At 32.2% G+C, this 26,911-nt stretch overlaps 1 protein-coding gene across 1 annotated transcript in view; it reads left to right on the top strand.

The window, feature by feature from the left end:
- Window positions 1-18,943, top strand: part of LOC131982372 (ubiquitin-conjugating enzyme E2-17 kDa-like) — a 19,319-nt gene extending 376 nt beyond the window's left edge. Inside the window, exons 1-7 of the mRNA XM_059347000.1 lie at window positions 1-19; window positions 9,344-9,407; window positions 9,498-9,529; window positions 11,190-11,267; window positions 13,358-13,463; window positions 14,505-14,598; window positions 18,504-18,943. The exon at window positions 1-19 is cut by the window's left edge and continues 376 nt beyond it. Coding sequence (XP_059202983.1) covers window positions 1-19; window positions 9,344-9,407; window positions 9,498-9,529; window positions 11,190-11,267; window positions 13,358-13,463; window positions 14,505-14,598; window positions 18,504-18,549 — 439 coding nt within the window. The 3' untranslated portion in view covers window positions 18,550-18,943. The remainder of the gene's footprint in view (window positions 20-9,343; window positions 9,408-9,497; window positions 9,530-11,189; window positions 11,268-13,357; window positions 13,464-14,504; window positions 14,599-18,503) is intronic.
- Window positions 18,944-26,911: the final 7,968 nt, after the last annotated feature.

Raw genomic sequence — 26,911 nt, forward strand, 5'->3', positions numbered from 1 at the left:
TTTAAAACGGATCACCAAGGTAACGAGCCTCACTCTGTTCACACATTAAAACAACCGGATTCTGACGGTTTTACCGGGTTTAACGGCTGTTTGTGTCCGTTAGCTCCGGCGGCTAGCCGCGCTAGCTCCTGTCGATGATTCAACATTTGACTCAAACCGTCAGATTCTCTCTTTATGTTTGTTTTGGGGCAGTTTTACTGGTTTAATGTGTTTCATTAATGTGTATTAATATTTATATGAGGCAGGTTTTTAGCAGAAAGGCTCCGATTTATTAATAAAAAGTGTCAAATGAAACAATAACCGGTGTTAGCGTCGTTAGCTTCTTTAGCTTCTTTAGCATCGTTAGCATCTTTAGCTTCAGGCCTTAAAGGAAAATGATGAATTCATGTTTTGGCTTCAGCTTCAGTTTCTGGTTTCTAGTTTCACTTTCTGATGGTTTCACAACAAAGTCTGACTCTAAATCTACCAGTCAGGAGAAAAGAAATGGAAATATAAATTATAATTTGCATATAACATACCTGAATTTAAAATATCACTTTAATAAAACTATAAAAGTTTTATTTATAGAGATAAATTCAGCAGTTTAATTAAGAGTTTTACACATTTTCCTCTCAAATTATCTCTTTAAAGCTCATAACATGTTTAAAGGGTTTAAGATTAGGGCTGGGCAATAATTCAATATTATCATTTATTGTTAAGATTGACAATAACAAACACATTTTCTCAGAAAATCAGCAAAAATAATAAACAGAGATATATATGAAGCTTTTAATTTGACAGTCAGAGCTGAAAATAAGTGGTAAATAAATTACAAATGACATTTAAAAGACCTGCGTTCAAAATGTCACTTTAATAAAAGAACAAAAGTTTCATTCATGGTTGTAATTTAGCAATTTAATAAAAAAATATCTGGCGATAATTCAATATAATTTATTGTCTTTAATGGAATCATATAAATAGACAGATTCATGACTAAATCGACAATAAAACACACATTAACTCAAATTTCTCAAAGTCTGATGTGAAATATTAACAGGAAATATATTTTAAGTTCAGGTTTGACTTTTATTTTGACACTCAGGGATTGAATCATTTCCTCTCAAATCTCAGAACATGTTGGAGATTAAAATAAATAAATATGATTTAATTTATTATCTTTCGATGGAATCATATCAGGATCAATTTATATATTGTGATAAAAAAATTACAACTTGATTGTCAGACTGATGTGATATATTTTTATTATTATTATTATCATTATTATTATTATTGTATTTTTTAAAAGAAATACCTTTGAAGTTTAACTTGTAATTTTAATTGATTTTAATTTAATTGTTTTTAGTGTAGAATTTATAACAAGTCATTATTTAAATTGTTATAAATAAATAAAACTTATGTGAAGTTTTATTTATTTATAACAATTTAAGGAAATAATTCAAATACATATATTTTTTTCCTCTCACATATTGAGGGTAAAATTAGTTCTGGGAGACAATTAAATATAATAATAAATAATAATTTACCATCTTTTAATGGAATCATTTCATAATAAAGTCATTATGAACTCAATTTCTCAGATGTTTTGAACTTGAAGTTTTTAATTGAATGATAAAATATTTGAATATAGTCCTCATTTTTAGTAAAAAAAACAACAATATTTTAATTATTATTTTCTCAATAGTTTTGGGGAGCTTACTTTATATTCTGATATGTAATATTACAACTAATAATTATATAGCTTTATCCTGAAAACCAGATTATTTTATTATACACAGAGAAAACAGCTAAATAATGAGAATCAAGTTTTATTCAGTGAATAAGTTTATATTTTCATCAGGAGAAATCTGTAATTTTTGAGAAAAATGTTGTAAGAAGTACTTTGATATTTATTGAAGCAAAAGTATTAATAAATATCTAGTTAGAAGTTAAAATCCTGGTTCAAAATATCACTTTATTAAAAGTGTAAAATGGTTATTTACAGCCATAATTTAAAAACATTTGAGAAATATTCCAACTTTTCCTCTCAGATATTTGGCTTTAATCCAGTAATATTTAAATTATTTCGATTTATAAGAAAAAAAAACTAATATTGAGATCAATGTTTTGATTTTATAAATGGAAGTTGTAATCATTCAAAAATATATATATATATATATATATTTTCACAATATCCTTGTTGGATGATGTCATAACTTCACAAGAAAAATTCAGAATATTTAGTCATATTACAAGATATCAATTTTATTATTTATAGTAAATCAGAGGTGGAAGAAATACTGAATAATATCAGTGAAAATACTCAAGTTAAAGTTCTTCAAAATGTCACAAAAGTATTTAAAATTGTTATTCTGAGGAATAATATCACATCATTTTCCTGTCAGAAGTTTTCTTTAATCTTGTAATATTTTTTAGGTAAAATTATAACTTATTCTAGTAATATTTAAATAAGATGCAACATTTTTTTTTATTTCTGTAGTATTACAACTTTTTATTTAAAATATTTTGAATTCATTCTAATTATTTTTTTATTTATTTTTTAAAGACAGAATAAGAAAGTTTTGATTTGGGGGATTTATAATTTTTTTTTAGAATAAAGTAATCATTTTACAAATCAAAATTTCACGGGAGAAAGTTTTAATTTTGAGAAAAAAGTCTGTATGAGATGATGTCACAGTTTAACAAGAAAGAGTCATAATATTACATTATTTTATGTTTATTTTAATATTCATACTTTTTATTTTAATACTCTGAGATATTATTAGAAATATTCTCTTAGAAGTAAAAGTTCTTTATTCAAAATCTGACATTAATAAAAACAAATTAACCTCAAAATAAGTGCAGCTAGTTTATTCTATAATATTACATCAAAATGTGTTTTATTTCCCTTTAATAATCTGAATCTGTTTCAAGTTTCTCCGACAATATTTTGCACATTTCTGCACATAATTCTTCTTCTTCTAAAAGCTACACAGCTTTCATTTCTACTCAGATCATTTTTTCATATTTCTAATAATATTAGTCCTGTTTATTGTGACTCTCTGTTCTGTATTAGTCTTGTGACTGTTGCAGCAGTTTTCCTTTGACGTTCTCTTCCTGTTTGTTGTTGTCAGCAGGAACCTGAGAGCTTCTTACATCACTTCACTTTCATAACTTCCATATTTCTGAGCAGCTGATTGTTTCTCTGCTGGATATTGAAACTAATTCCATGATAAATGATGTGAGAGTTTCTCTCCTCAGCCTCAGGAACGTTAACTCAGAACCAGAGGAGTTCTAGAGGAACGTTAACTCAGAACCAGAGGAGTTCTAGAGGAACGTTAACTCAGAACCAGAGGAGTTCTAGAGGAACGTTAACTCAGAACCAGAGGAGTTCTAGAGGAACGTTAACTCAGAACCAGAGGAGTTCTAGAGGAACGTTAACTCAGAACCAGAGGAGTTCTAGAGGAACGTTAACTCAGAACCAGAGGAGTTCTAGAGGAACGTTAACTCAGAACCAGAGGAGTTCTAGAGGAACGTTAACTCAGAACCAGAGGAGTTCTAGAGGAACGTTAACTCAGAACCAGAGGAGTTCTAGAGGAACGTTAACTCAGAACCAGAGGAGTTCTAGAGGAACGTTAACTCAGAACCAGAGGAGTTCTAGAGGAACGTTAACTCAGAACCAGAGGAGTTCTAGAGGAACGTTAACTCAGAACCAGAGGAGTTCTAGAGGAACGTTAACTCAGAACCAGAGGAGTTCTAGAGGAACGTTAACTCAGAACCAGAGGAGTTCTAGAGGAACGTTAACTCAGAACCAGAGGAGTTCTAGAGGAACGTTAACTCAGAACCAGAGGAGTTCTAGAGGAACGTTAACTCAGAACCAGAGGAGTTCTAGAGGAACGTTAACTCAGAACCAGAGGAGTTCTAGAGGAACGTTAACTCAGAACCAGAGGAGTTCTAGAGGAACTTTAACTCAGAACCAGAGGAGTTCTAGAGGAACGTTAACTCAGAACCAGAGGAGTTCTAGAGGAACGTTCCAGAGGAGTTCTAGAGGAACGTTCCAGAGGAGTTCTAGAGGAACGTTAACTCAGAACCAGAGGAGTTCTAGAGGAACGTTAACTCAGAACCAGAGGAGTTCCAGAGCAGCGGTTCCCAAACATTTTTCTTCTATGTCCCCACCAGGTTGACCCCCCCCAATCCCCCACACCTTTAAAAAACCAAAATGCAATAAGCTTTTTTTATAGCCATATTAAAGGAGGCATGTTTAATCATGCTCAAATGTCCAGAACACACATATAATAAAATAATCACCACTTTTCACAGGAAATGGAAGAAGATAACTTCTTCTACGCTTCATTATAAGATGAAGTGCATTTTGAAATTGACCAAAAATACATGTAAAAATGACAGAAAAAGACACAAAACAACCAAAAATAGATGCAAAAATGACCAAAGATGACACAAAATGATCAAAATAGACACAAATTGACCAAACAACCAAAAATAGATGCAAAATGACCAAAATAGATGCAAAAATGAACAAAAAATGACACAAAATTGAATAGCCTGTATTTATTAATTAATTAATAACACGTCTTTATTGTGTGGGGGGTTCATTATCAGACCGCCATTACATTTTTCATCTAGTGCCCCCCCTAGCAGCAGCTCACGCACCCCCAGGGGTCCACGCACCACACATTGGGAACCCCTGTTCTAGAGGAACGTTAACTCAGAACCAGAGAAGCAGCTGGTCAACCAGTCTGTCTGCTGCTCTGACTGTTTGTTGTGTGAGTGACGACCAGCTGACTGTTTATTCTTCATTCTTCTCATTTACTACTGGTAATCACAGATCTAATCATGACAAACTGACTGCTTATTCTCTTATTTGTTTTCTATTATAGCACAAAAACGAAAAAAAAATGCTTGTTTTTTTCATATTTCAATATTAGGCTCAGATCAAAAATACCAAATGGAAAAACGGGCTCCAGGACTGAATATGATTTTAATATTTAATTGGTCGAGTTAATGTGAGCCGTAAGTTTGACTGTTGGTCAGTGAGTCTGTAGTCAAACCAGCCAACCCTATATAATAATAATAATAATTATAATAATAATAATAATAATAAAATGTAGTGACCCGATATTTCTGTATAAAACTCTGACAGCAGAGAGGAGATGAACTATTAACTTTACATCAACACATCACATGAAATAATTAAATTACGTCGCGCTGAAAAAATGTTTTGTTGTGTCGACGGTTTTCAGAATAAAGTTCCTCCAGCAGGCCAAACCAGATAAATATGGAAAGAATATGAATTGGATGATATTCACAGAACTGTTCACTGTGGATTTTTTTTTTAATAAAACACATTTAGATTCAGACTGTACAGTAAAATATTACATTACAAACTTCCGGCTCACGTAAAGCCGACCTATTAAATATTAAAATCATATTCAGTCCTGGTGCTCAATAAAACGTATCAATCAGAAAAGATATTGATAAATCAGTCGATTGACAGAAAGCTAATAGAGATAATCAATAAGCTGCTCACAGCTTTCTTACATCATAGGATAATAAACTGATAATATTATATTATGTATGCATATTATTTATGTATTACAGTTGGAGAAAAGGAGGAGAAATTAAAAAAATACACATTGGACATTTAAAATGTTCTTTTTGTTTTTCTAATATTATGTTATTTAATATCACAACTTTTAATTTAAAGTTATGACTTAATCCTGATAAACAGATTATTTTATAATAAACAGTACAAACAACCCAGCTAAATAATGAGAATAAAGTTTTATTATTTAAATAATAAGTTATATTTTCACAATCAGAATTTCACAGGAGAAATCTGTAATTTTAGCATTAAATTCAAGTAATATTTTAACTTTTCCCTCTCAGATGTTTGGCTTTGATCTCATAATGTTTGTGGCGTAAAATTATGTCAATTTATAAGAACAAAACATGTAAATCAGAAGATATTGGTAAATCAGTCGATTGATAGAAAGCTGACAGATAATCAATCAATATTCACATGATCAGCTGCTTTCTGACATCATATATTATTAAACTCATATTATTATTATTATCAGTATATATTTATATATCATAGTTGGTCGGACAAAAGGAGAAATTCAAAAACGTCACTTTGGACATTTAAAATGTTTTTATTTTAGATCTTGAAAGTATTTTATGAATTGAATAATTAAATATTAAACAGTCGTTGTAGCTGTTTTTATATTTATATTTGATCAGTAATGTATTATTATGAAAGCATTTAGTTTTTATATTCTATATCTTTGCAGTAAATTAATTTCATCATTCAGTTTTGCAGGTTTTCCTCAAATAACTTGTTTTTTTAACATCATACATCCTCATTTGTTGTTTTAATTTCTTACTTTTTGAATAAAACCATTTTTGTATCACTACTCTCTAATGCACAAGGTCATTTTAGACCCATGTGTGTAAACTTGATGTAATAATACAAAAACTGTTTTTCTTCATAAAGTATGAAAGGAAACATGGATATAATGATCTGTTGGAATAAAAAAAAGATATTCAAACACACAGCAGCATTAATAACATGGAGATGAATGAACGCGGGTCATTTTAACCATGTTGAGCATTAGAAGGTGTTTATATGTTGATTATATATAATATATAATATCTATATATAATGTAGTTTTATTTTATTTAGCTCTGCCAGCTGCTTCTCCCAACGTTTTCTCTCCTCCTAAAGTCTCTCTGGAGCTCTGAAAGACGAGCTGGATGTCACATACCAACACACACACACACACACACACACACACACACACACACACACACACACACACACACACACACACACACACACACACACACACACCCCCAGAGCCACAGTAAGCTGAGCCAGGCTCCTATAAGCAGCAGTGTGTCCTGATATTTCTGTGTATTAATAGCTGCTCTGCTGCTGAAACATCAGTCTGACCAGTGTCTCGTCTGTCTGAGTCCACATGAGACCAGTCCAGGTCCAGGTCCAGGTCCAGGTCCAGGTCCAGGTCCAGGTCCAGGTCCAGGTCCAGGTCCAGGTCCAGGTCTCTCTCTGAGCTTTAGTCATATACCTCTCGCTGCTTTCACTCACGTTCAGCTCAGCTCAAGGTTATTATAGTTAACGAAAACTAACGAAATTAAGAAAACTAGAATTGAAAAAACATTTTTGTTAACTGAAATAAAAATAAAAACGAGAGTTTTTAAAAAAACGATAACTAACTGAAACTGTATTGTGTGGTTACAAAACTAACTAAAACTAACTAAAATGATAGTGAAAATGTCCTTAGTTTTTGTTTTTGTCAACTTTTTTCATTCATAATTCAGTGTTTCTATTTGAACATGCAACACATGGTGAATATGTTTACTGAGACTGGGATGTTTACACTAGAACCAAAATACAAAACAGTTAATAACCTTATTGGGGCTGAGATGATAAACCAAAGGAAATAAAGGAAACATTTATTATGACCACTTTGAATCTGGCACCAACACATAGCCCATTACAAAAAAACTAAAACTAACACTAAAACTAATAAAAACTAAACTAAAACTAAGCATTTTCAAAAACTAAAAACTAAACTAAAACTAGAAAACTCACTCTAAAAACTAACTAAAACTAACTGAATTTGAAAACAAAAATTCACAACGAAATTAAAACTAAAACTAATGAAAAATCCAAAACTATTCTAACCTTGGTTCAGCTACACAGCAAGATCTATCGTGTTGTTTTTTCCCTCTTAATAACTAGAAGATTGTAGAGTTGTTCTAACATTGTAGTGATGTAGCGTTGTTCCATGTTAACACCTGATCAGATTCTCTTCAGCTGGAGTTGGTTTTCACATTTAGTGACTCTTATGTTCGCTTAAAGACAGAATGCACTTTAATGTATCATAAAACAAAACAACAAATGTTAATTATCACATTAGTGAAAGGAAATAACATGATTTTAGGGTTAAAATACACTTTAATGTGTCATAAAATAACAGGATGTATGTTAAAAATGAACACTCAAATGAAAAGGAATAACACAGTTTGGAGTTATAAGTGAACTTATGTGGTGTTATAAAACACCAGCAAGGGTGTCAAATATTCAACACTATTAAAGAGTTCAAATATGAACACTTTAACTCAGAATCTGTGAGAACTATAGAAACTCAGAAAAAGTGTTAAATGTATCACTCTGAGTTGAATGAACACTCCTGATTCTGCTGTGTACTTACAGTCTATTACATTAATAATGTGGTTGATCAAATATCAAATAATAGTGAAGATGCTTTTAAATGTCTCGTTTTATCCTGAAATATTTTCACTTTCTGTTAAATCAAACAGAAAATGTGAACTGGAAACTAAACAATCCTCCATCAGTCTACGAAGCTTTAATGTGATCAACGATTCTGTTCTCTCCTCTTTTATCTCAACCGCCTTCTCTTCTTCTTCTTCTTCTTCTTCTTCTTCTTCTTCTTCTTCTTCTTCTTCTTCTTCTTCTTCTCCTGCTGCTGTGAAGCGTTTGGAGGCGTGGTCACGTTCAGGACAGTCGGTCAATAAAACAGGAAGATGTTGCAGCAATATTTGGTTCTTATTGTTTGTTCAACTGGTTTGATGCTTCATTTACCAAGTTTTCTATCTGGAGAATTAAAACAAATGTTGAAGTCCCTCCAGAATCCCACTTTAAGACTCCAGAACCAGGAGGAACAGTCATGAAACCATGCTGGGATTCACATTAACAAAACATGTTCTTCATCATTTTTGAAAGAATTTCACTATTTCGTGAGAAGAGATCATCGTTTATTTGTCTCAGTGTCTCTGGTGTTGACGCTTTCAAACAGGAAGTAGAGACAAAAAGCCAAACAGGAAACAGGAAACATCCTGGAGGTGATTTGGTTGTTTCAGTGTGACGGACGCTGACTGCTGATTGGTTAAAGACAGAACAATGGAAACAGGTGGCAGGAACACCTGAAGAGAGAATAGAAAGGACTTTTATTGTGAAAATCTTTCTCATACCGACCCTCTAACTGCTGATTACTCGTGTTATAATATTCGTTTTTAAGTTAAATCTCTATCTTTTTCTATTTCTACCGTGTTTATTTACATCTATATTTCTATTTCTACGTTTCTTGTTGGAGCAGGGAATCAATAAAGTGATTCTGATTCTTTTATTTTGAAAGTTTTTGTGATTAACTGTGTCTTATTTTCCAGACTTGAAAATGAAAGTTGATGAAACTTTGAATTCAGACACTTTATGTTGTATGTTTGCTGAAGGAGAATCATGAATTCTTCTATTGAATGTATTTATTGACCTTTAATGTTAATTGTTGTTGTTGTTGTTGTCCAGGAGCTGACCGATCTGTCCAGAGATCCTCCGGCTCAGTGCTCTGCTGGACCCGTCGGAGAAGACAGTAAGAAGATTATTTAATATTTCTCCTCCTCACAGACATAAAGACATAAAGACATAAAGTGTTATTAACTCTGTTCTTCCTTTGTTCCAGTGTTTCATTGGCAGGCTACTATTATGGGACCTGTAAGTACCAAACTACACTCTTCACACAATAAATATCAACATTTTACTGATTCATTATTAGTTTACAGGAAAATCATGTTTTATTCTGCTTGGCACACTCTAACCTGTCTGTGTAATGATTTCAATTCATGAAATATCTCCAAAACACAGATACACTCTTCATTTACAAACACAGAAACAAGAGAAATGAATAAATATGAGAAATGTTTCTGGTTGCATAATTAACTTTTTATAAGCTTTGATTTCATATATCAGGTGCTGGATTCTTTATGTTAGTTATTGTTCATGAGATCAGATTAGAAAACTCTTTAAAGGTCTGTATTTTATTAGTATTTCTTTCTTAAAGCTTTATTAAAACACAGTAAAATATTAACGATGATTAGACGAGATGCTGTGTATAAAGAAAAGTATAACCTGTTTTCTCTTGTTTTCTCTTGTTTTTATCTTTTTTCTCTGTTTTCCTCTTGTTTTCTCTGTTTTCTCTGTTTTCTCTTGTTTCTCTCTTGTTTTCTCTCTTGTTTTCTCTCTGTTTTCTCTCTTGTTTTCTCTGTTTTCTCTTGTTTTCTGTTTTCTCTTGTTTTACTTGTTTTCTCTCTGTTTTTCTCTGTTTTCTCTCTGTTTTCTCTCGTTTTCTCTCTTGTTTTCTCTGTTTTCTCTCTGTTTTCTCTCTGTTTTCTCTCTTGTTTTCTCTCTTGTTTTCTCTCTTGTTTTCTCTGTTTTCTCTCTGTTTTCTCTCTGTTTTCTCTCTTGTTTTCTCTCTTGTTTTCTCTGTTTTCTCTCTGTTTTCTCTCTTGTTTTCTCTGTTTTCTCTTGTTTTCTCTCTGTTTTCTCTCTTGTTTTCTCTGTTTTCTCTGTTTTCTCTCTGTTTTCACTCTTGTTTTCTCTCTGTTTTCTCTGTTTTCTCGTTTTCTCTGTTTTCTCTTGTTTTACTTGTTTTCTCTCTTGTTTTCTCTCTTGTTTTCTCTCTTGTTTTCTCTCTTGTTTTCTCTGTTTTCTCTCTGTTTTCTCTCTTGTTTTCTCTGTTTTCTCTTGTTTTCTCTTGTTTTTGTCTTTTTTCTCTGTTTTCCTCTTGTTTTACTTGTTTTCTCTCTGTTTTCTCTCTTGTTTTCTCTCTGTTTTCTCTCTGTTTTCTCTCTTGTTTTCTCTGTTTTCTCTCTGTTTTTTCTCTGTTTTCTCTCTGTTTTCTCTCTTGTTTTCTCTGTTTTCTCTCTGTTTTCTCTCTTGTTTTCTCTCTGTTTTCTCTGTTTTCTCTCTTGTTTTCTCTCTGTTTTCTCTCTGTTTTCTCTCTTGTTTCTCTCTTGTTTTCTGTTTTCTCTCTGTTTTCTCTGTTTTCTCTCTTGTTTTCTCTCTCTGTTTTCTCTCTTGTTTTCTCTCTGTTTTCTCTCTTGTTTTCTCTGTTTTCTCTCTGTTTTCTCTCTTGTTTTCTCTCTTGTTTTCTCTCTGTTTTCTCTCTTGTTTTCTCTCTGTTTTCTCTCGTTTTCTCTGTTTTCTCTCTTGTTTTCTCTGTTTTCTCTCTCTGTTTTCTCTCTGTTTTCTCTCTGTTTTCTCTCTGTTTTCTCTGTTTTCTCTCTGTTTTCTCTGTTTTCTCTTGTTTTACTTGTTTTCTCTCTTGTTTTTCTCTGTTTTTCTCTGTTTTCTCTTGTTTCCTCTCTCTCTGCAGCCTGACAGTCCCTATCAGGGCGGAGTATTTTTCCTGACTATTCATTTCCCCACAGATTATCCCTTCAAACCACCCAAGGTCAGTCTCCTCCGTCTCACACTGACTGTAGCTTTTTATTGTTTTATCTTAAAACATTAAAATAACCCAGAATGCTTCAAATTCAGAGCAAAAAGACTAACATGGTGATAATCTTTTAGGTCCATATCGCCCTAGTGAGGTTTTAGCTCTCATTTAGCTCTCGAAGTGCACCAGATTGATGCATTTTACTTATAAATGTGCAAAATGTTCCATCTAGACCAGGGGCCTCAAACTCCTGGGGGCCGCTGGAGGCAGAATCACTATGACCAAAAAAAGACACAAAATGACAAAAAAAAAGACCCAATATGACCAAAAAAGACCCAATATGACCAAAAAAGACACAAAATAACCAAAAAAGACACAAAATAACTAAAAAAAGACACAGAATTACAAAAAAAAGACACAAAATGACCAAAAAAAGACACAAAATGACCAAAAAAAGACACAAAATTACTAAAAAAAAGACACAAAATTACAAAAAATACACAAAATGACTGAAAAAGCACTAAATTACTTAAAAAATACACAAAATTATTTTAAAAAAGACACAATTGTTAAAAAAAGACACAAAATTACCAAAAACAGTAAATAAAGGGACCTTCCACACACAACACGGTAAAGTGGCATTCATATAAAACTCACATTAAACTTTCATATCAAGGTGGGGGCCACAAAATATCATCACGAGGGCCACAATTGGCCCGCGGGCCGCCAGTTTGAGACCCATGGTTTAGATGGTTCGACCCCTCAGAGCCTCATAACATCCTGAGGGAAACATCATGTTGGCTGGAAGGAAATTAGCAAATCCTGCTTTCTGTTTATATTGTTTTTAATATATAAAAATCTAAATCTCTATCAAAATGCTGCAGAAATAAAACCGTTTTTTAAAATATTTTTTTGTCTGATCTGAGTCACAGCTGAGTGATTTCTCTACACTTTATCAACATTTTTGCATATAAAGCAAATAAATGCTGACACATTTTATAGATACTAAATACTCCTCATCACCTTCAAAGCAACTGTTATACTGTGGATTTCTTCTTCTTCCTCTTCCGGACGCAATTTCGTCCCGCTACTAGTCCTACAACTTGAAGAGTTGCAGGACAAATTATATATCAAAACGTGCGGTTTGATCGGGATCGGTGTGCTATTACTTTTCTCTACAGAATACGAATTTTTCGCGACGCAAGTTGCGAAAAACTGCTCAAAATTTTGCATTGAAATGAATGGGACGGCCGACAAAAAATGAGCGAAAAAGAACAATAATTGGAGATTTTTAAACGTCTACTTCTCCGGCATAATTTCACCTAGAGACTCCATTTAAACTTTAAACAGTAGACACAAGTCTTGTGTATCGGTGTATTAATCCACGTTTCGATAGGTCATATAGTTTTTTATCAATCCCTGTTCAATGACCATGATCATTTTTGGAGAAATTCTGAGATTATAATGGGTGTGTATTGCACGGAATGTTCGTGTCACAGTGTGTGACATCATCGCCAGAGTGTAGAGGGAGAGAAAAAACTGTCAAAAAATAAATCTTAAAACTGCGCTCCAGGCCGCAAATTCCACTCTACAGAAATAATTTATACATAGAAACGTAGGAAAATTAGTCTTCTCCCTCACAATCCTCTAGTAAAGCTGTCAGAGTTATAGTTTGGGCGTAGGACGCACAGATGATCCACCAACACCACCAACAGCCTCATTGGCTCCCATATTAAAAACGCAGGAAGATTTCTGAAAAAAGGGAGATGGAACAGTTTTTTTAGATCGCTCTAACAAAGCTATTTTTTCATTTTTCTTGAAAAAAAATCATATGTAGACGTTCAGGAAGAACTCAGGACGCTCAAAGTGAAGTCAGATCAATGATAGGTATTATGGTTTTGACAAAAATGCTTTCTGTTCGAGGCCAGAAATTCCAGTCTGTCCACCTCTGGCTGCTGTCACTGTGCCGGAACATTAACAGCTGCAGTTAATTCTGTTGATTGCCTTTGATCTTTGAACTGTTATTAATTATAACTGTTATTAATTCTAGCTGCTGTGATGTGTGAATGTTTCTCATGTTTCTCCTCTTTCTTTGTGTCCGTCAGGTCGCCTTCACAACAAGAATTTATCACCCAAATATTAACAGTAACGGCAGCATCTGCCTGGATATATTGAGATCACAGTGGTCTCCTGCATTAACTATCTCTAAAGGTGAGACCATCAATATATTATTAATAATATTATCATTCATTTCACTATTTAATGTTCTGTAGAAATGATTATTAATGTCAGATATTAACCAGCAGGTGAAGCTGTTTGCTTGTTTCTGATATTTGATCTGTGAGATGATGAAGATGTTATTATAAATATTTGCTCATTAGATCCGTTTTTTGTGGGGTTAATAAGCTTATTACACCAAGAAGCCAAATGTGACTGATTTTATTCTTTCAATAATCACATTTTACAGGATATTTTTGATGTAATTTAATATTTTTATATATATTAACTGATTGATAAAGTAATACACCTCTGAAACAAATAATAATGCTCATAATATATAAATAAAATGGCTCTGAAGTTAATCCTATAATAAATAATTGGGGCAGTTTGTAAATTATATTCATTTTATATATTGCCTTAATTATTTATAAATATTTATTTATATGAAAGAGTCAGCATGTCTCAATAAATAATGAAATATTTTTTATTCATAAAAAAGGGTTTGAAAGGACTTAATTTAAAGGAGTTTAATTTAATAATTACACTTTTATTTGATAAATGTCCCTTTGGAAAAAAAGTACTTACTATAAAAAAAACTATTCAACTTTTAATTTTATATTTCTATTTTACATTTATTTTTTATATTTACTTTTTAAAAAAAATAAGAACTATTTAATACATTATTTAAAAAAAAAAACATTTACATGTATCTATTTATTGCCTTACATAATTTATTATTTAATGAAATAAAAAAAATAAAAATAAAATGTATTTATTGAACTATGCCGACTCTATTTATTGCCTTATTCCATAATTTATTTATTCATCAATATTTATTTAATGGCCAATAATAATTTAAATTCTGAGGTTTTCTGGATGTTTCTGCTCTGAGACAGTAGATAATAAATTAATATTCAGACCTGAAGAGTTTTTATTTTGTTCTCAGTGATCTATGAAGGTGAAGTCTGATTTATTGTTGTTGTTGTTGTTGTTGTTGTTGATGATTCTGTTTGTTTGTTTGTTTCTCCTCAGTCCTTTTGTCCATTTGTTCTCTGTTATGTGACCCGAACCCCGACGACCCGCTAGTGCCAGAGATCGCCCGCATCTACAAAACAGACCCTGTTAAGTGAGTTATCATCATCTGTCAGATATTATTAATATTAACTTATTAAGTTAAAGTATAAACAGAAACTCTGGAGATTAAAATGTTCTAAATAAAGTCAAAGATCAAACAAACCAAATAATAAAAAAACAAACATGTAAAAGTAATATTGGATACATTTATTAATGAAAATAAATAAATGCTAAAATAATTAATTTAACTCAGTATTAAATACATTTATATTGAAAGTAAATATGAAATTAATAACTAAACAATTAAAATTAATTTCAATTAAATATAAATAAAATAAATATAAAATGTCAATAAAAATTATTTGATTAAAAATAATAATAAATAATTAAGTTAATGGAAAAATAAATTAGGAGCCCTGATTACAAAACATTTGTATGTGCATTTAATTCATAATTCAGTTTTTTTTTTTACAGTCAGTTTTTAACTGAATAGATTAAATAGTTTCTCTTTTTATTTAAGTTGAAGACATTTCCAGACTTTAATATAACTGAATTATGAATTAATGTCACATTTATATAAACTTTTATCAGCTACATTTATTTGTAATATTATTTTTGGTGCATTTAAAGGTTCATCATTTTATTTATTGAGTCATTTTTTTCATTTTTTGGGATCTTCTGTCCTCCGTATGTTTTAGAATATTTAGTATTTTTTACATTTTTTTCTCTGGAGGCAGAAGTTCAGATTTCAGTTGGACGACTTTAGATAGAAACACTCAGAGAACAGGTGTGTGTGTGTGTCTCAATCATCTGTTGTGGCGTCCTGGTGGCAGACAGGTAGATTGTTTACCATAGTGGAACTGTCAATAAAGCCCAAAAATGGCCAAATAAATCATGTCTGTGTATGTGGGAGTTTGAGTGTGTGAACCTGAGAGCCGCCTTGGACCAGAACCTAATCAGTCCTGTCTCAGCTCGCTGGAATGACAAAAAGCGATAACATAGCGGTTGCTATGGAGACAAGCCTCCCAGGCCTCCAGACAGCAGCAGACAGTCAGCAGGTGTCTGAGGGGAATTCTTCCAAAAGACCTTGATCCAGGGCTGTTTGAGGCCAGATCAGATTTAGGGGAATTTGGGCTGTAGGAGAAAGTGGCAGCAGTTTTCTGCTGCTCATCTTCTCTATAATATTGTCCATACTGGTCTCTGGATCGATCCAGTCTCTTCTCCAGGGCCGTCAGTCGTTCCTTGATTTGATCCAAAGTTCAGTTTGTGACCACAGTCTGAGTTCTGACAGCTCTAACCATCGTATCAATCATCTCAGCAGCCTGATGGAGCTCCATAAACCAGAGCAAAGCCTGATCCAGCCAGCTAAACACCTGTTATCAAGGTTAGATATCAAGGTTAGATAGATAGAGATCTTCTATGTCCTCTACAGAGAGATCCACCAGAACACAAAGTATCAGAACATAGTATAAGAGACGAGAGGAGCAGGAAGATGTGACCGCCTTCATTCAGAGTCAGAGAAGAGTGTGTGTCTCAGGTGTGTAAGTGTGTCTCAGGTGTGTGACCTGTGTGTGTGTGTGTCTCAGGTGTGTAACGGGTGTATGTGTGTGTCTCAGGTGTGTAAGTGTGTCTCAGGTGTGTAACGGGTGTGTGTGTGTGTCTCAGGTGTGTAACGGGTGTGTGTGTGTGTCTCAGGTGTGTAACCTGTGTATGTGTGTGTCTCAGGTGTGTAAGTGTGTCTCAGGTGTGTAACGGGTGTGTGTGTGTGTGTCTCAGGTGTGTAAGTGTGTCTCAAGTGTGTAACGGGTGTGTGTGTGTGTCTCAGGTGTGTAACGGGTGTATGTGTGTGTCTCAGGTGTGTAACCTGTGTGTGTGTCTCAGGTGTGTAACCTGTGTGTGTGTGTCTCAGGTGTGTAACTTGTGTGTGTGTGTCTCAGGTGTGTAACCTGTGTGTGTGTGTCTCAGGTGTGTAACCTGTGTGTGTGTCTCAGGTGTGTAACCTGTGTGTGTGTGTCTCAGGTGTGTAACCTGTGTGTGTGTCTCAGGTGTGTAACAAGTGTGTGTGTGTCTCAGGTGTGTAACCTGTGTGTGTGTGTGTGTGTCTCAGGTGTGTAACCTGTGTGTGTGTGTCTCAGGTGTGTAACCTGTGTGTGTGTGTCTCAGGTGTGTAACCTGTGTGTGTGTGTGTGTCTCAGGTGTGTAACCTGTGTGTGTGTGTCTCAGGTGTGTAACCTGTGTGTGTGTGTCTCAGGTGTGTAACCTGTGTGTGTGTGTGTGTCTCAGGTGTGTGACCTGTGTGTGTGTGTCTCAGGTGTGTAACCTGTGTGTGTGTGTCTCAGGTGTGTAACCTGTGTGTGTGTGTGTGTGTGTGTGTCTCAGGTGTGTAACGGGTGTGTGTGTGTGTCTCAGGTGTGTAACCTGTGTGTGTGTGTCTCAGGTGTGTGACCTGTGTGTGTGTGTGTCTCAGGTGTGTAACGGGTGTGTGTGTGTGTCTCAGGTGTGTAACCTGTGTGTGTGTGTCTCAGGTGTGTGACCTGTGTGTGTGTGTCTCAGGTGTGTGACCTGTGTGTGTGTGTGTCTCAGGTGTGTGACCTGTGTGTGTGTGTGTGTCTCAGGTGTGTGACCTGTGTGTGTGTGTGTCTCAGGTGTGTGACCTGTGTGTGTGTGTCTCAGGTGTGTGACCTGTGTGTGTGTGTCTCAGGTGTGTAACCTGTGTGTGTGTGTCTCAGGTGTGTGACCTGTGTGTGTGTGTCTCAGGTGTGTAACCTGTGTGTGTGTGTCTCAGGTGTGTGACCTGTGTGTGTGTGTCTCAGGTGTGTAACCTGTGTGTGTGTGTCTCAGGTATAGCAGACTAGCGAGGGAGTGGACAGAGAAATATGCGATGCTGTGAGCGGTAAGAGTCGCTGCTGCAGCTGGTGGTGATGATGATGGTGATGATGATGATGATGATGATGATGATGGTGATGGTGATGAAGTGACGCTTTCATGTTTCAGCCATTTATCTCATCGTTTACATTCCTGCTCACCAATAAACATGAAAACAGACAGAAAGAAACAAGAATAAATGAGTTTTCTGAGTTAAAGCAGGAATGAAAATGAGCTCAAACATGAAGAAAACTGTGAATCAACGAGTTCTGCTGTTTTTACCTGCATGTCAAATATACATTTACTTTAGTCGGTTTAATTAAAAAAACTTGTTTTCAATACTGTTAAAAATTATCCTGATGTATTTTTTAAAATATTTTTTTGTTTCTTTTATAAATGAAAAGAAATAAATGCCATTACTAAAAGAAAATTCTTAGAATTATTTAAAAACACTACATTGAAAATAAATAGGAAATGAATTACAAAATAATTAAAATAAATATTAATAAATAAATACAATTATTCATGGATAATAAAATATAAATAAAATTAATGTAAAATTGCATTAAAAATTATTTGATTAAAAATTATAAATAAATAACTAAATGGAAAACAATAAATTAGTCTCTAAAACTAATCTTTTTACTTATTATTAAGCTGTTTCCAAAGCTCAACGTGTGTGTATTTTATTTGAAAAGAAAAATATTTTTAGGGGTGGCAGCTGCTGTTTTTTTTGCAATTTAATAATACATTTTTTAATTTATTTAATAAATTAAAATATTTAAAAATAATATGGAGCATTTCATATGTTCCTTGTTAGCTTAAATTATTAATATAATATAATAATAATAATAATAATAATAATAATTTTTAATTATTATTCAGCTGTTTCCAAAGCTCAACGTGTGTATTTTCTTTTTTTAAATAATTTTTAACTTTATTTTTAGCTGCTGTTTTAGTGCATTTTCCCAGTTTTTAGTGCAACAGAGACATAAATAATAAAGTGCATGTGAGCGTGTTTGGTGTGTGCATGGCATCGTTCTGACCTGAGGTCAGCTGACAGACAGACTCACCTGTTGTTTCCTCCTGCAGGTACAACAAGACGGCTCAGGACTGGACTCAGAAATACGCCATGTGACCCCCTTCTTCTTCTTCTCTTCTTCTTCTTCTCTTCTTCTTCTTCTTCTCTTCTCACTGCTGGAAAAAACTGTTTGATTTTCTCATGTGGCCACGCCCCCTCCCTCTCATCAGCCAATAACAGCAATTTGTTCATTATTTCTTTTCTTTTTTTTTTGTCCTAAAATGCTTTTAAATTCTTGATTTATTCTTTTTTTCGTTTGTTTTTTCCTCATGCTTTTCAAAATAAGAGTTGAGCTGGGAGCAGGTTGGAGGACTCTGAGCTGTGAATGTGCCAAGAGACAAACAACAGAAGAGAGAAACTGTTACAGTAAATAATAATAATTTAATGCATGTCAGTGATTGGTTCATGTGCTGCTGAGATTTAAAGATAAAATAAACAGCTGTTTTGGTTTTATTCTGTTTTTGTTTTGTTGTTTTTAGACGAGAGCCGTTAGTTCATCCATCACTCTTCTCCTCTTTTTGCACTGAAGATGAAACTCGAAGCTCTTTACGGCTGATTGATCAACTAATCGCTCTGTCATGGGTTTTTTCTCAATAAAGTTGAACAAATTGCACTTTTTTTCTCTCGCTTTTTTATTTTACTCTCTAATTTTTGTCTCTAAGGATTCAACTCGAGATTAATTTTTTTTTTGCCCATAATGATAATAATAATAGTTGAAATTATGAGATAAAAAGTTGAAACTATGGGAAAAAAGTAGAAATTGAGATAAAATGTCAAGATTATGAGATAAAAAGTCAAAATTATGAGATGGGAAGTCGAAGTTATGAGATAAAAAGTTGAAAGGAACTTATAGTTATGACTTGTCATAATTTTAACTTTTTCTTTCATAATTTCTCCCAAAAATAATTTTCAACAAAGCCAAGTTTAAATTTTTATTTTTTAAATGATGGAAATGGGCTTCCAGACCATTAATCACTTCATTGGGATAAAAAGCAGGGAATTTGCACTTTTACTGTTAAACTGGTTTTATTTTCATATCTTATATTTAAGAATTCAACTAAATATCTTTTAATCTGCAAAACTTTTTGTCTCTGTGAGGCATTTAATTGAAAAAATGCAGATAATGTTCAGTTTTTAGAGATTAAATTAACATTCATACAGTAACCTGAGTAAATGGTTCAAAAACAGTTAAGTCATTGTATCACAATTTTATCAATTTTTTTCTGACCTTCAAACCATTGGGGAAAAAAAATATAATTGTATCAATTTAATTTGTGCTTTCCGCACATTTCATCCACAAACGTTGACCCGTTTTCTCTGACATCCTCAGGTACACAAATCTAAAAATAAAAAGTGATTTACTGACACTGACAACAAATAATTTGCTTTATTGTGTGAACATGTGATTTTCAGATTATTGCATACTTGATAAATCCTCAATTTATGGCACAGCGGCCTAATCTGACCTGCCACCCATTCACAATGAAAATAAATTATTAATTCACAATGAGATTTTTCGGGAATGTTTCATGAAAATAATGTGCCAGATTTTTTAAAATTTTTACATTTAATTAACTTTTTTGTTACTATGAGTAACTGTACATTACGACGGAGTGTTAGGAACACATTTAGAAGAAAAAATAAATAAATTACGAGATTAAAGCCGTAAATATTGAATTAATTACGGTTATGAAGTAGAAAATATTTAATTAATTACAAGAGTAGTCGTAAATATTTAATTAATTAGAGGAGGAGAATTACTCCGAATACTCCGTCATAGCACATTAACCATTAGTTTTATTTATTTGATTTTTATTTGTCAACATTACTATAAATGAAGTTATGCCTTAAAATATTAAGATTTTTGTTATTTTTTAAATTAATAAAAACAATTTTTTTAAATGTATTTTATCTTTTTTTTGTATTAATTTAATATTTGCATTTTGCACCGTATATTGTTAAAATTCAATAAAGAAGAAACAGAAGAAGAGGGAGCACCTGATTGGACAGACGCCGACCAATGAGCTGAGAGGAATGAGTTTCCGTTGGTGACCAAACCGTCCAGAACACCGTCAGGTTGCCGGTGACGTCAGAAGTGTAAAAACATTAGTCAGTTTCCGGCGGCGCGAAAACTGTAAACTCGGTGAGTATTTTTCATAATTTATGACTTTTTATATCGATTTAACGGTCAATTTAAGTGTTTATATGAGTTTCAAACATACGATTTAAAACTTCAGTATTTAAGTTGTAAGTTTTACAAACAAACTGCGATCTAAAGTTCGAAAAAACACCTTAAAATAAACAGTTAGGACAATGCTAACACAGCGTTAGCATGTTAGCCGTCAGCTAACGTTAGCAGTTAGCTGTTAGCCGTTAGCTTCACAGAATGTTCAATATCTGCTGAGAAAAGTGAAGAAATGTAACTTTTCACTTTACTGAGTATTTCCTTTACTGTTATTTTACATTACATTTAATCTATAGAGGATCTTTCATACTAACATACAGGAAAAACAAATAAATAAAATAAATAAATATTAATGTGCAGGACTAAAAAATCCATAATTAGAAGTCATAATAAAAAAAAGTCCAAAATAATGTAAAATATCACTTATTAGAACTAATTATTAGTTTTAGTCATTTTGTGTCTTTTTTTAGTCATTTTGTGTCTTTTTTTTGTCATTTTGTGTCTTTTTGTGATTTTGTGTCTTTTTTAGTCATTTTGTGTCTTTTTTTGGTCATTTTGTGTCTTTTTAGTCATTTTGTGTTTTTTTTATTTATTTTGTGTCTTTTTTGGTCATTTTGTGTCTTTTCTTTTAGTCATTTTGTGTCTTTTTAGTTATATTGTCATTTTGTGTTATTTTGTCTTTTTTTTGTGTGATTTTGTGTCTTTTTGTGATTTTGTGTCTTTTTTAGTCATTTTGTGTCTTTTTTGTGTGTTTTTTGTCATTTTGTGTCTTTTTGTGTCTTTTTTAGTCATTTTGTGTCTTTTTTGTGTGTTTTTTGTCATTTTGTGTCTTTTTTTAGTCATTTTGTGTCTTTTTGTGTCTTTTTTTTGTCATTTTGTGTCTTTTTTTAGTCATTTTGTGTCTTTTTGTGTCTTTTTTTTGGTCATTTTGTGTCTTTTTTAGTCCTTTAGTCCAACATAAAATGTGATTTTGAATCTTTTTTTTAACTTTCTAAACACTATCATGCTCAATAAAGAATTGTAAATGTGTCAAATGTGACCAAAGGTGTCAAATCTACCATATCAGAGGGTTCCATCCAGTTCTATCATTTGATACTAAATCTATTTGAGCTTGTCTCCAGTTTTACTTGGTATATCATCATCAAACTGAAACTGGCCTCATGGAGTTTACAGACAGAACTTTAGAGGTAAATGTACAGTAGGGCTCCACGCTGCTTTGTTTTATACTCTGATGGAGGCAACAAGTCTGGGTTATTTGGAGCTTTTGGACTCCACAGGGTTAAAATATTATGTGTGATATGTTATTTTGGATATTTTGGTTATTAAAACAAAATCTAATAAATAGAAACCAGCCTGTTTACTGGTGCTGAGTAACTAAATATATTTATTATTAGAGTAAATCATTTTTGTTGTTTGATTGTTGTGTAATGTTCAGTTTCCTCCACTAGATGGTGCTATTTACCTTCTTTAAATGACCTGATATCAGGAAATAATAACTAAACAATTAAAATTAATATCAATTCAATATATGTATATGATTGATGATCAAATAAATAAATAAATGTAAAACTGCATTAAAAACGATTTTATTGAAAAATAATAATCAAGTAAGCAACTGAAAAAATAAATAAAAATAATATATATGTTATTAAAAAAATACAGAAATGTAAAAGTAATCTGATTAAATACATTTATAAATGAAAATAAATACATTTAATTCAGAATAAAAGTTTTATAGTCTTTGTTGACCAAATAAATGTCACAAATAATTATCAAAATACTGTTTTTGTTTTCCCGACTTTTATATAACTCAGATATGAATTAATCACAAATTTTATCAGTAAACAATATTTATTGTTTGATTGTTGTGTAATGTTCAGTTTCCTCCACTAGATGGCGCTATTTACCTTCTTTAAATGACCTGATATCAGGAAATAATAACTAAACAATTAAAATTAATATAAATTATATATATATATATATATATATATATATATATATATATATGATTGATGATATTAATTATATATAAAACATAAATAAAATAAATGTAAAACTGCATTAAAAACGATTTTATTTGAAAAATAATGAATAATCAAGTAAGCAACTGAAAAAATATCTATAAATAAATAAAAATAATATATGTATATATATAATAAAATAATATATATATATATATTATTAAAAAAAATACAGAAATGTAAAAGTAATCTGATTAAATACATTTATAAATGAAAATAAATAAATTTAATTCAGAATAAAAGTTTTATAGTCTTTGTTGACTTAATAAATGTCACAAATAATTATAAAAATACTGTTTTTGTTTTCCAGACTTTAATATAACTCCGATATGAATTAATGTCAGATTTTTATCAGTAAATAATGTTTGTTGTGTAATGTTGAGTTTGGTCCACTGGATGGCGCTCTTTACCTTCTTTAAATCACCTCATATCACTTTATTTCTGTCTTCATTCAGTTCAGATAGAAAAGCTCCTCACTGTCTCTGAGTTTATGTTTTAAACATGTTTTAATCACATCTGGGTCAGGAACAGGAACAGTCATGTTTACTTTTAGTTTCTTAATACTGTGGAAAAGATGTATTTTGTGTTCTAAAATCATGGATTTTATTTTTTAACCTAAGCATTGTACTAGATAGATAGATAGATAGATAGATAGATAGATAGACTATACATACATTAAAATAAACTTAACCTATAAATAATTAACCTATGACAATCTGAATTATTTTAAATTAAAATCTTGGCTAAAATATGAAACATTTGCAGAGAAATTGGACTTTAACTGGCAAATTAATTAATTAGAGTTTAAGGTACAAAATGTCTATTTTAAGATACAAAATGTAGAGTTTAAGATACAAAATATCTATTTTAAGATACAAAATGTATAGTTTAAGATACAAAATGTAGAGTTTAAGATGCAAAATGTCTATTTTAAGATACAAAATGTAGAGTTTAAGATGCAAAATGTAGAGTTTAAGATACAAAATGTAGAGTTTAAGATACAAAATGTAGAGTTTAAGATACAAAATGTATAGTTTAAGATAAAAAATGTAGAGTTTAAGATTCAAAATGTATAGTTTAAGATAAAAAATGTAGAGTTTAAGATTCAAAATGTATAGTTTAAGATAAAAAATGTAGAGTTTAAGATTCAAAATGTATAGTTTAAGATAAAAAATGTAGAGTTTAAGATACAAAATGTATAGTTTAAGATACAAAATGTATAGTTTAAGATAAAAAATGTAGAGTTTAAGATTCAAAATGTAGAGTTTAAGATACAAAATGTCTATTTTAAGGAGCAAAATGTAGAGTTTAAGATTCAAAATGTAGAGTTTAAGATACAAAATGTAGAGTTTAAGATACAAAATGTAGAGTTTAAGATACAAAATGTCTATTTTAAGGAGCAAAATGTAGAGTTTAAGATTCAAAATGTAGAGTTTAGATACAAAATGTAGAGTTTAAGATGCAAAATGTCTATTTTAAGGAGCAAAATGTAGAGTTTAAGATACAAAATGTAGAGTTTAAGATAAAAAATGTCTATTTTAAGAAAAAGAAATGAATAATTCAATTTGTCACAGTGTTGTTACATATAAACATAATTGTACTTATATCTATTTACTTCAAATTATGTCTATGTTTCTATTTTATTCCTATTTGTACATATCTCTATTTATTAATGACTTGTTGCATTTGTATTTACAGCTACAGAAAAAATATTAGACCTTTGTTTTGTCTGTCTGGTTCAACTAAAGGTTCGTTTGTTTATACAAATATAATGATAACAACAAAAACAGCTGATGATAGTTTAATTTAAGAGCTGATATCTGGACATTAAACATGGTTTTATTGATGACCCAAAAAACTTAACAATAAGTTGAAGAACAGGGTGGTCTAATTATTTTTTCCACGACTGCATAGTGTTGTTTATTTAATGTAGCTTTATTTATTTGCAGAATAACTTTCTATGGAATCAGTGAAGTGTTTCTGATTCTGAACCAGTTTAGAAGCCTCACGAGTTACACATGTGAGGCTCAAACATTCAACTTTTTGCATCTTAAACTCTACATTTTTCACGTTAAACTACATATTTTGCACATTAAACTCTAAATTTGGACCTTAAACTCTACATTTTGCATCTTAAACTCAACATTTTGCACATTAAACTCTAAATTTTGCACCTTAAACTATATATTTTTCACCTTAAACTCTACATTTTTTTTTACATTTACATTAAAGGAAATTTCAAAGTGCTACAGGTTGAAAGCATAATAGTCTAATTATAAAAAGGATAAAAACAGCTAAAAGCAGAAGAAAAAGTACACACACACACACACACACACACACACACACACACACACACACACACACACATATATATAGATAGAAAGATTTGACTTTATTAATCCCACAGCGGGGAAATTTCTTTGTTACAGCCGACCACAACATTTTCACACAAAATAACTTCCCTTTAAGATAAAGATAAAAAATAAACAATCTAAGAAAAAGACATTTAACAATATACTATATACAATGTACTATATACAACTTAGTGCAAATCATATGAAAAAATGTGCAGAAAATTCAATATAATCTCAGTCCAGTGTGACTAACCAGATGAATCAGGTGTTCAGTATATTTTATAGCTCCATGGTAACCAGGTACCAGTAGCTGCAGCAGACTCCCAGTAAACCAACCAGACCAGCGTTGTGCTGTGCAGCTCTGAAGGGGTAATTAGTTGGAAGGGGCGTGTTCAGACATATATCAGTGTGTCATCAATGAGTGATGTCATCAGGTTAGTGAAGCAGCAGGTGTGAATGAGGTGAGTCTCTCTCTGTGTGTTCTACCTCAGGCGGGTTTGAACCTGCGTCTCCTGGCTGACGGTCGGCGTCTTTAACCTCTGGAGCGTCTCTGAAGGAACCCAGCAGAGAGAGAGAACCAGACTGAAGCTGCAGAACGTTCCTCCAGAACTCCTCACAGCTCAGCAGCTCTGGAGCTTTGAGGTTGTTGGTTCAAGTCCCAACGCATCAGTCAGTTTTCATCAAACTGAAACCTGTTCTGCCAAGTTCTTCAGCTGGTTCTGTGTTCTAAATTCAGAAATTCACAAGTTGGAATTTGTAAATTCACAAGTTGAAGGTCATAAGTTAAAAAAAAATCGCAATTAAAATTTGTAAATTTGAAAGTCAGTTTCAACTTGCAAATTTCAGAATTTAGAACAACGTTCTGCAGCTTCAGTCTGGTTCTCTCTCTCTGCTGGGTTCCTTCAGAGACGCTCCAGAGGTTAAAGACGCCGACCGCCAGCGAGGAGTCACGGGTTCAAACCCGCCTGAGGTAGAACACAGGAGAGAGAGTGTGATGAGTGTGTGTGGGGCGTTCAGGAACACTGCAAACAATGCGTTTCAGTTTGCAAAATTTACAAATTTCAATTTGCTAATTTCTCGTCAAATTCAACTTGCGGATTTCTGAATTTCAACTTGCAAATTTAAACATTTTAAGTTGCAAATTTCCGTCTTTCAACTTGCGTATTTACAAATTTCAACCTAAGTATTTCAACTTTCGAATTTACAAATTTTAATTGCGATTTTCTGAAATTCAACTTGCGAATTTCAACTTATGACCTTCAACTTGTGAATTTACAAATTCCAACTTGTGAATTTCTGAACCCTTCAAGAACAGCAGAACAGGGTTCAGGGTGATGAAAACTCAAAAGGGTTCTCCAAGTTCTTCAGCTGGTTCTGTGTTCTAAATTCATAAAGTCACAAGTTGAAGGTCATAAGGTGAAATTTGTAAATTCGCAAGTAGAAATTGACGAGAAATTCGCAAATTGAAATTCGTTAATTCACAAGTTGAAATTAAGGAATAATTCGCAACGAACGAGAAATTGTAAATGAACGCATTGTTTGCAGTGTTCCTGAAAGCCCCACACACACACACACACACACTATATATATATATATATATACTGTATATATAACTAGTCTTACTAGTCTAGAACATTTTGAGCCTCACTAATTAAACATGTGAGGCTCAAACATTAAACTAACAGTGATATATATAAATATATATATATATATATATTTATATTAGTACAAAGTGTCGGCTGGTTCATGTTGAGTGTCTGGAGGCTGTTATAGTGTTATAGTGCTGTGTGTGTGTGTGTGTGTGTGTGTGTGTGTGTGCTCTGACTTCATGTTTCACCACTTTCTGTCTTCGTAGCGAC

The sequence above is a fragment of the Centropristis striata genome, chromosome 12 (assembly GCF_030273125.1).
Source record: "Centropristis striata isolate RG_2023a ecotype Rhode Island chromosome 12, C.striata_1.0, whole genome shotgun sequence".
NCBI lineage: Eukaryota > Metazoa > Chordata > Actinopteri > Perciformes > Serranidae > Centropristis > Centropristis striata.